At 34.2% G+C, this 11,325-nt stretch overlaps 1 protein-coding gene across 9 annotated transcripts in view; it reads left to right on the plus strand.

Moving 5' to 3' along the window:
* LOC143736752 (adenylate cyclase type 2) overlaps positions 1-10,828 on the plus strand; it is a 32,668-nt gene extending 21,840 nt beyond the window's left edge. For all 9 annotated transcript variants that reach the window (XM_077227422.1, XM_077227426.1, XM_077227419.1 and 6 more), the window contains 9 exons: positions 2,071-2,151; positions 2,228-2,406; positions 3,430-3,514; positions 4,121-4,279; positions 6,524-6,673; positions 6,752-6,859; positions 7,765-7,879; positions 7,991-8,115; positions 10,482-10,828. In XM_077227422.1, coding sequence (XP_077083537.1) covers positions 2,071-2,151; positions 2,228-2,406; positions 3,430-3,514; positions 4,121-4,279; positions 6,524-6,673; positions 6,752-6,859; positions 7,765-7,879; positions 7,991-8,115; positions 10,482-10,610 — 1,131 coding nt within the window. In that variant the 3' untranslated portion in view covers positions 10,611-10,828. The remainder of the gene's footprint in view (positions 1-2,070; positions 2,152-2,227; positions 2,407-3,429; positions 3,515-4,120; positions 4,280-6,523; positions 6,674-6,751; positions 6,860-7,764; positions 7,880-7,990; positions 8,116-10,481) is intronic.
* Positions 10,829-11,325: the final 497 nt, after the last annotated feature.

The raw sequence follows: 11,325 nt of genomic DNA on the forward strand, positions 1-11,325 counted from the left end.
ATTTAACACTACAGGCAAAACTAATGTTTTTTCATGTACTGGTTAATTTTGTTTCCATATCATGTGTCATTTCAGACTAGTGGAAGGATAAACATCTAATATACACATTTCCGTGTTTAGGGCCAGATTTACAAACAGCTCCAGCGCAAACCCTCTTTTGACGTTAAAGTCCCCCTGTTGTCGATAATTTTATCACTTAAAACTCATCTTTGACCACCAAAATTACATATTTAAATGTTTTTTCCTTAAAAAAATGTCTTCATGCCTATAAATATCTTGAATGTAACTTGACACCCTTGCCTCATTTAGTATGCGTGGTTCTATGAATATGCAAATGGGCCCCGCCTCCACTCACTCACTCAGAGATCCATTCGTTGTCGATCACACGTTGATCTGATTGGTTACAAGGTAGTTTGTGACGTCGGAAACACCAGCGATTTCAAACCGTGTTTTTGAGACTGTCTTTGGTTCACTGCAGTTTTAAGGAGAAAATACTCAGCAATGCTGTCAACTTATGAATTTTCACCGGGATTGTCTTAAAGCATATTAAAAACACCACATAGACATATAAACAATATTAAAAGCTGGATTTTCACCACAGGGGGACTTTTTATTTTTTCAGCTAAGCTTATTGCATATGCATTTGTAGAAGTTTCCCTGTCAGACTCAGTATTTATGGAAGGAGAGTATTTAAATGAATCATGCAAAGTGATTTACTAAGTTTTTGCGCTTGTCAATATACTGGTATTTAATCCATTATTTAACGCCCAAAGAAAGCACGTCTTAAACCAGACGCTAATTTGCCTTGTTTAGTAAATCTGGCCCTTTATCTTTTTGCGTCACTAAATTTAAGTTACAATACATATTATTAAAAGAGTTTTTTCTCCATTACAGTACAACTTACATACACTATATCTTACAGTTTTATTCATATCTATATTCTGAAGGTTTTTACTGAAGTGTTTGTTAATATATATCAATCAACCTGATTTATAGAGCATTCTATTCCTAAAAACATGGTGAAATGTGTTTTTTCTGTCTGTTGACAGTGTTTTCTGATTTATGGAGTGAAAAAAAGAGAAATCAAAAATCCCCTCTATTAAAACCTTTAACTCTAATATCTCAACAAAATCAAACAAGTATTTGGAATCAGGTTTTATCCAATATTAAAATTTATCTTCTAAAAATGTATAAAAATTAACGCATATTTAATTAGATAATGACTCGTTGCATATTTTAACATAACATTACACAAAACTGATATCTATTAATGAAATATTTGTATCAGTTCGTTTATCAAAATGGATTTAATTAGTTTTGACCTTCACTGAAGAACTACAGCTAAATTTCTTGTAACTTTATTACGGGGGAAAGAATTATCCTGCGTAGATCAGAGACAAAGCTTTATGCTTCATTAAAAGAAAATGAATGTCATTAAAAGAGTTTTTTTCTCCACCACAGTACAATTTACATACACCAAATCTTACAGTTTTATTCATATCTATATTCTGAAGGTTTTTACTGAAGTGTTTGTTTATACATCAATCAACCTGATTTATAGAGCATTTTATTCATAAAAACATGGTGAAATGTGTTTTTTCTGTCTGTCGACAGTCTTCTCTGATTTATGGAGTGATAAAAAGAGAAATCAAAAATCCCCTCTATAAAAACCTTTAACTCTAATATCTCAACAAAATCAAACAAGTATTTTGAATCAGGCTTTATCCAGTTTTCAAATTTATGCTCTTAATATGTATGCAAATTATTGCATATTTAATTAGAAAATGCCTTATTGGATATTTTAGCATAACATATCACAAAACTGATATCTATTAATGAAATATTTTTATCAGTTAGTTTATCAAAATGCATCTAATTAGTTTTGGACCTTCACTAAAGAACTACAGCTAAATTTCTTGTAACTTTATTACAGGGGAAAATTATCCAGTGTAGTTCAGAGACACCGCTTTATTATTGCTTTATTATAAGAAAATGAAATACACACAAATGATCTTCTGCATTTTTATGCCTGTCTGCACAACCTCTTTAGCTTGTATGTTTGTTTCGTAGGTTTTTATACCAGGCGATGACTGCTTAAACGTTTCCCACAATACAACAGAGTTGAACAATCTCAATCTCTACACTGTCCCGGTATGCTTTACCATTATAAATGACATTTACATGAGTGTTGCTGTGATATTGATCATATGTTAATGTTTCTCTGCAGTATTATCTGTACTGCTGTCTGTTGGCGATGCTGGGTGTGATGGTGTTCGTGCGTGTGTGTGTGTCTGTGAAAGTCTTCCTCCTGACGCTAGCGCTAGTGGTTTATCTAGCGCTCTTCTTGCACGTGTACGCGCCGCGCTCCGACTGCTACGTCAAACAGCTCTACAGCGACAACAGCCCGTAAGACACTAACACACACGTTTCTGTTTAACTACAAAAAAATTACTAGTAAAATGAAAAAAATGAGGGCGGGGCAACGATTAATCGCATCCAAAATAAAAGTTTGTGTTTACATAATATGTATGTGTGTACTGTGTATAATCATGTTGTATAAATACATACACTTAAATGTATATATTTAGTAAATATATATACAGTATATAATATATTAAGAATATTTCTTAATGGTATACTTGCATATGTGTGTATTTATATATACATAATTAACATAATTATACACAGTAACCACACACATATTATGTAAATACAAACTTTTATTTTGGATATTTTGGATTAATCGTTGCCCAGCCCTAAAAAATGTATGTGTATTAAAAATTATAACAATTTGCGATGATTTTAATTTGATTTAATTGTGCATTAATTGTTGATGTTGTTATATTAAATTAAATTATATAATTTAATATAATAATAATCATATTGATTATATATATATGATATAAAATAACAATAATTAGCATTATTATTTTCTGATTTATCAATTGTGATTCTTATAACAGTAATAAATGATCATAAGTTTAGTTTAAAATGTGTTGAAATTGGCAGCTGAATATATATTAATTAAATTCAGCACATTTTTTCAGAGTGAACCCAAATACTCAATGAGAAATATGTAGGTGGGACTTAATTTACTCATGAGTGATGTAAAGTGTCTCTATTACAGACGTAAAAAAAAATCAAGGCTTAGTGATGTCAGAATATTAATATTGATGAAGGATTATGAAGACAAACATTTTTTCTTTATTATAACGTCACTGATTAATCATTTGTAATATGAGCGGCAACATGAAATAAGAAGGTAATCAGAGTCAATATTGATTTTGTGACTTTTGTGGGTTCGACAGTCCAGGTTCAGATGTACATTTATTTTGCATTGTAATTCTAAACTGTGCCCAGAAACACTGTGATTGTTGAAGTTGAGTAAAAATGATGATTTATTGTGATATCCTACTGTGTATGTTGTAGACCGGGAGTTCTTAAGGAGCCCAAGATCATGTCCGGCATTTGGCTGGTCATTTTCTACTTGACTTCCCTTATTCTTGTGCGACAGGTAAGAGTGTGTGTGTGTGTGTGTGTGTGTGTGTGTGTGTGTGTGTGTGTGTGTGTGTGTGTGTGTGTGTGTGTGTGTGTGTGTGTGTGTGTGACTCAGTGTGTGTGTGTGTGTGTGTGTGACTCAGTGTGTGTGTGTGTGTGTGTGTGACTCAGTGTGTGTGTGTGAACAGATATTTGGTTATTAGTCCATTTCAGTTTGATTGTATGCATTGTGTGTTGGGAAAGTTTTACAACAGTAATCCACTAGATGACTAACTACTTCTCGAAACTGAGAAGTTTTTGTCTTTATATGCGGCTTCTTCCTTTAGCTGTCAGAAATCATGTCTTTAAAGCATAAGTCATACATTATGGTTTTTATTCATATTTTGAATGTTTTCTCTTTTTTTTGTGCAATTTTTTTAAATGTTAAATATATATATTTTTAAATTCATTTTCTGTATCATTCGAATTACTTTAGTACATCAAACTAAATAAAAGTGAGAGATGTTGAGTTTTAAATATTTTATTTTAACTTTTTTCATGCTCTGTTTTGAGCTGACCATTGTAACCCTGCTCAGTTGAGTGTGTGTGTGTGTAATCTGTTTCTATAACTGATGTAATTCAGGATGAGTTGGGCTCTCGCACAGAGTTCCTGCTGGAGAAGTGTTTTAAAAAAGAGACAGATGAAATGGAGACGACGAAGAACGTGAACAGACTCCTCTTGCAGAATCTGCTGCCGGGACACGTCACCGAGTTCTACATCGGCAAGGACGTCCCAAACCAGGTGACACGCACGCACACACACACACACACACACACACACACACACACACACACACACACACACACACACACACACACACACACACACACACACTCTCAGGTGTTCGTGATGAACACCTCGAGCTCCACTGATGCCCTCTAGAGGCGCCAGAGTCCATTACACTCAATCTCCTCCAGTCCTTCTGTGTCAGCTGTGCCTTAGAATATCTTAAGTGTAACTCGACACCAGTGGCGTGCACAGACCTCCTCAGGGGCAGGGGCGGAGGGACGAAAAAGGGCACTAAATAAAAAAAATGATTACTTCTTGATTTTTTTTTGTTTTTATTCTTTCTTTACTTGGCATTCTAAGAAAATATGTGGATACAATTATTAGAATACATAACAAATCAAATGAAAATAGGGAAATTATGATAATATTAAATATAATTTTACCAAACAAAACAGTGAGAATCAAGAAGGTAATTATGGAAAATTAATTTTTAGTTTTGTTGATGTTGTAAATGTAATGTATGTATTATATGTATGAAAGACCGAGTTAGCTATCATGAATCAGTAACACTTTACAATACGGTTTCATTAGTTAGCATTAGCTAATGAACTGCACTTCTACAGCATTTATTTATCTTAGTTAATTTCAGGATTTACTAAAACATTAAAATCAAAAGTTGTATTTGTTATCATTAGTTAATGCACTAACTGTGACATAACACGAATAAACAATTAACAGTTCTAGTATTAACTAAGATATAGCCTACAGTAACAAATGTGTTGCTCATGGTTAGTTCATACATGAGTAGGCTAATGATGTAAAATTTTTGTAAAGCGTTACTATGAAATCAAAGATATAAGTTCCTCACAATTTAGAGTTGGACATGGACTTAAGATTTCATTAAACTAACTGTTAGATGTATTTCCCCTTGCACTTTTATTCCCTGGATAAAAACGAATGACATTGTCACTCAGAATGCGTCTGAAATCGAGTTATACATTTATTGTAGTTAAGAATAACTCGCATGCTGCAGCAACTTTTAGAGTAGCATGGTGATGGTAGGATAAATGTAATTTTCCGTATTAGCTTAAACGTTACCGGCTGCTCGTTTGAAGAGACTCGTGCGAACTGCTGCGTAGTGCGTACCAGAACCGTTAAATGCGTATGAGGCGCTGCAAAGGAAACTCCGCCTACCACTTCTCTCTCCGCCAAATTTTTTTTAACATAATATTTGTTTGTATTATTATTGTTAGTGACAAGGGTGTGTGTGTGTTTCATTTATTATAATATTTATAATAATAATTATTATTATTTACAATTATCAGAAAAGGGCACAATACATTTTGAGACAAAAGAGAGCTTGAGCCCCCCTCCCTACCCCCCTGTGCACGCGACACCCTTGCCTCATTTATTATTCACGGTTCTATGAATATGCAAATGAGCCCTGCCTCCACTCACTCACAGCAGCTCAGAGATCCACTCGTTGACGATTATCAAATTTTGTCGAATTTCTGAATGATCAACAAGATCAAAACTCCAATAATCTCCTGCAGTGCTTCTGTTTCTGACTGATAGACTCTGACTCTTTTATCAAGTAAAAGTCTTTTAGTGTAATTGTATGGTCCTCCTCCAGCTCGAGCTTCACGAGTCTCTCTGTCAAATCTGCTCTGATTTTATCAAAGAAACACAAGAATAACTTTGATATTGTTAGTAATATTTCAGCTGGACTGAAGCAGGTTTACTTGATTATCCAGACAACTTTTTTTTTTTAAATCATGAGTATCAAATATGATCATCAGGCTTTTGAGGAAGGTTTATTTGATTATATTTCAATCATTATTGTATTGCATTATGTTTTACAACTACAGATTATACAACTATGCATTTAAATATCATCTAAGACATAATTGGCAGATATTGATATTTATTTTATACTGTTATAAAGATCTCATTGATTTACATTACAAGCATCAGAATTTCATCTTACTGTTAGACTAAATTGCATATTTTTGCTCTGAATAAAATTAAGCTGTTTTTTTCCTCCATATTCTCACTATATCAGACTCTATGAGCCATAAAAGCATGATACATAAAATATGATACTCAACAAAAAACACATATGCAAACTTTTTTCTTTAATATTTTGTTTAAAGGTTTAATAAATGGTTTCATTACATTAATATTATACACTAATATTTCATATGTCAGGCTTTACAAGGTTGGCTTAATTATATGATGTACCTGTGTGTGTTTCAGGACTTGTACAGCAAGTCGTGTGAGTGTGTGTGTGTTATGTTTGCGTCCGTGCCACAGTTCTACAAAGAGTTTTACAGCGAGACCAGCATCAACAACAACGGGCTGGAGTGTCTTCGCTTCCTCAACGAGATCATCTCAGACTTTGATGAGGTGAAGGCCTGATCGTTCATCTGTTGATGGTTTAATCTTATACACCTACCTGTCTCTTAATGTGTTTTCCTCTCACAGCTCCTTAACAAGCCAAAATTCTGTGCGGTTGAAAAGATCAAGACCATCGGGAGCACTTACATGGCGGCTGCCGGCCTGACCAATCCTGCCAAAACTGAGGAGCAGCAAGTGAGTAGCAAGCAAATGCATGCATGTGTTTTAAAGGTGACATATTACGCCCCTTTTCACGAGATGTTATATAAATCTATGGTGGGTGGTGATGGCGCAGTGGATAAGACGCATGCCTTTGGTGTGAGAGACCCGGGTTCGAATCCACTGTGAGACACCAATGTGTCCCTGAGCAAGACACTTAACCCCTAGTTGCTCCAGAGGCGTGCGACCTCTGGCATATATAGCAATTGTAAGTCGCTTTGGATAAAAGCGTCAGCTAAATGAATAAATGTAAATGTAAATGGTGTCCTCAGAATGTGTCTGTGAAATTTCAGCTCAAAATACCAGATCATTTATTATAGCTTGTCAAATTTGAAAAAACATGCCGTTTTTGTGGGTGTCCCTTTAAATGCAAATGAGCTGCAGCTCCGCCTCCGTTCAGAAGAGGGCGGAGTCTTTACACGAGCTTCAGAAACTCCGGCAATAACAAAACAGTCCGATCTCACTCATCCAGAATCCCAGAATAACCAGTAGCGAGTGCAGCCTTACGGAGAGACTCAGGAAGAGTTTCTGAATGTTAGTGGAGACGTTTATGTAGTTGTTGTGGAGTTACAGTGCGCATCTCATCATCATGTTGAACTTCTACACAAGTGTCCACAGTTCCTGCGGTGTTTATAAGACAGCAGCCTCTTCATATGTCTGAAGGGTAGCGAAATCTGATCGTCTTATTTTTACACATGCTTGCAGAGAAAGGCTTTAAACAAATTTAATGGGTTTCACTTTCCATGTTTTCTGGGTTGGTAGAAAGAAGCACCCGATTATAGCACTTAAACACAGGAAAACTCAGATTTTCATGGTATGTCCCCTTTAAAGGACATTGCAAATCCACATGCGTGATTTTCATCAGTTTTGTGCTTCTTCAGCTCTGCGACATTTCGTATAATCACATTCGCAGCATGTTGGACTACGCCATCGCTCTGATGGGGAGACTGGAAAACATCAACAAACACTCCTTCAACAGCTTCAAACTGAGGATCGGTAACACACACTGCATTTTTATGCACATTATTTCAAGCTTTTGACCAGTCAGGTTGTTGATTGATCTGTTTATCCAGCATAAATGTGAGACTGGTGTTGTGTTTTGTTCAGGGATAAACCACGGTCCTGTGATCGCAGGAGTCATCGGCGCTCATAAACCTCAGTATGACATCTGGGGAAACACGGTAAACGTGGCCAGCCGGATGGACAGCACTGGAGTCCTGGATAAAATACAGGTGATGCATCTTTACACCTGTGGAAACATCAAAACATCAATCTCTGTGTTGGGATTTAACCCTTAACCTTTGTGCAGCAATTTAAAAAAGATACACACAGGACCAAAAATGTCCTTGTCAAAAAACTGTCATAGAAATTTGAAGCTTGGGAGCACAGACTTTAAAATGGTCTCATTTTAAAGAAGACCCTTGGCAGATTACTGTTGAAATCAAATAAAAAATGTAAAAAGTAAAAAAAAAAAAAAATGTATTGGTTTAATATAATGAAAATCATTTATGAACATTATTTTATATAAAATTTATATTTTATGAAACATGTTGAACTCTAAAACTGTTAGAAAATAAAAGCCATAAATCTAAATGAGATGTGTTCCAAATTTAAGGTTGATATCTCAAAAAATGAGCTTTCACTGAGAGTGTGTTTGGGAGTAAAACTCACTGGGAGACAGAGTTTATCTCTCTTAAATATTATACACACACACATATTTGTTTTATTACACACATACAAACCACACTCTGACATCCATACCAACCATATATATAAAGGAAATGGGGGTGAAATAGTACAAAAATACACACCTGTGGCAAAATTTATGCAGTTGGCACTAACACAAGCAAAACGATGAAAAAAAAAAGCCTGAAAAAGACAAATATTTCCATAATTAGGAAGCACAAGGGTTACATGCATGAATGTTTCGTCTATCATTATACATATTCGTGGATGGATCTCTATGGTAGTAAAATAATGCCAAATGTTTTTTTAAACAAAATTGCTTGTTTTATTGGCTTGCATTTTTATGGGCTGAAATTCTGTACTCTACTATTATTCCTGCAGTTACCGGATGTGAAATGTTGAATTTTCTTCGAATTCAAACCACTGAATTTGTAAAGTGAAATAAAAGGGACAAAAAAATGGCTGTCGTTTGAATTAGAAGAAAATTCAACATTTCACATCCGGTAACTGCAGGAATAATAGTAGAGTACAGAATTTCAGCCCATAAAAATGATAAAAATTTTTATTATTTTTTTTTTTAATAATAAAAAAAAGAGTGTGAAATGTTTTGAATTAGAAATATTCACAGCTTAAATATACGAATTTCAGCCCATAAAACGGCAAGCCCTGAGAAAGCAATCATGGTTAATGCACTGAAATAGTGCAATTCAACAAGCTTTTTTGTTTCAAAAAGCATTTGGCAATATTTTACTTCCACAGATCTCTATAAAGTAAGTAAATAAAAGTATATTTTGTTACCTTTTGAAACTTGGAAGGGTTCAGTTTGAGCAGATGTTTTTTCCCATCATCGCTGCTCATTTCCAAGTACATTCAGCATCTGGTTTACATTCGCCATCTCAAACATATTCTCAAAACTATCGGTCTTCAAATCAATATTCTGACCCCTGACAGCTTCACCAGATCCACCGTGACACTAATATTCGATTGGGATAAAATACTTGCTTAAACTTTTCATTTCAGGTTTTGCTGAGGATATTCCTTTGTTTTAAGCCAGCAGTAATTATGAACGTTATCATAATGTATCAGACATCGCCACCTTGAGGAATAAAGCTGAAGTGCACTTATTGAGTCAATAGCGATTAAATTATTGTAGCGCAGAAAAAACAAACACTATTACATACCTTGGGTCACTAGCGACCCGATACACTTTAAAAAAAAAATTATTTGACAACAGGCTTTCTTTTATAATACTTTCTTTTCTCTTTTTTTTGGGAATGCACGATATATCGGCCTCTTTATCGGTATCGGCTGATATATGTTTATTTTTAATGTTATCAATATCGGCTTGATAAGAAAATTTGGCCGATATATTAAAGCCGATAAATATTGTATTATTTCCTTCAGCTGAGACTCTTCAGATGCGCACTGTTCAACATGATGGTTTTGAATGGCTGAAAATATGATTGGAATCACTTCAAAAAAGTAAAATACAGTAAAGTACTGCAGGTCTGTCCTATCGGCTACATAAAATTATCATGAAAATTATAATTGTGTGTTTGGGAGATTGGATTTTAATGGTGAGACTTTTGTCTTTGTAATCAGGCTCTCAAAGATTATATAAAAATGTGGATTTAGATTTATCTGCCAATATATCGGTTATCGGCTTTCGAATATAAAGAATTATCGGTTATCGTATCGGCCAATTTTTTATATATCGGTGCATTCCAAAATTTTTCTTGCTTTTTTATGTACAACAAAAATAAAATAGAAAATATGATAGCATTATAATACTTGAACACACCTGACGCCATAAACACTCGTAAATACGAACTTCCCCAGAAGGACTTTAACTAAATTAATTTAGTTAAATGAATAAGGAATTAAATCAGTGTGTTGTTTGTTGTCTTCTCAGGTGACGGAGGAAACCGCACATGTGGCTCAAACGCTGGGCTATGATGTCACTCAGAGAGGAGTGGTCAACGTCAAGGGCAAAGGTCAACTGACCACGTACTTCATCGACACGGAGCAAACGCTGTCCTGACAACACGGACCACGTTATCAATGAACGCTTCGAATATGACATCATAACTAAGCGCCGTCAGACTGAGTTGAGATCCTTAGTGTTTCACTAAGGTCCTTTACGGCAGGTGTTTTCACATCGGAGTTCGCAAAGGAGTGCTGTGGGTCCGTAGAAAATTTTAGAGGAAAAGTGTCAAAATGTAAAAAAAAAAAAAAGCAAAATAGAATTTTTTAAAGAAATATAAATATATATATTTTTTTTAATTAAGTGAAAAGTTGAATTAAAATACATATACTGTGAATGTTAGTGGTGGCTGAACTAGTTAGGACTTAACTAATTCAAGTACTTTTAAAAATGAAGGAAGAGTACAGTTGTTGTTCTTTTTGGAGATGTTTTCTTTCTGATAATCTATTTTTTTGGTAAAGTGTAAATTCTATAAATTTCCAAGGTGTTGAGTTTAGTTTTATATTGAATATATATATATATATATATATATATATATATATATATATATATATATATACTTTCACTTATAAACTTATTTATTAATGTTTGTTATTATGTATTTAAAATTTTGTATGTTCTATTTATGTGAAAAGTGTATATAAACATTTTCATAAAAAACAGCTTTGTTGTGTTTCAACTTTATCCATCCATGTGACTGTCTAGAAAATGACTTAAGGTGATACTTACAAAATTAAAAATAAAACCACACAAGGAAAAAAATCATGCTTTG

Source organism: Siphateles boraxobius, unplaced genomic scaffold (assembly GCF_051911475.1).
Source record: "Siphateles boraxobius isolate OS27281-9 unplaced genomic scaffold, OSU_SipBor_1 130, whole genome shotgun sequence".
Taxonomy (NCBI): domain Eukaryota; kingdom Metazoa; phylum Chordata; class Actinopteri; order Cypriniformes; family Leuciscidae; genus Siphateles; species Siphateles boraxobius.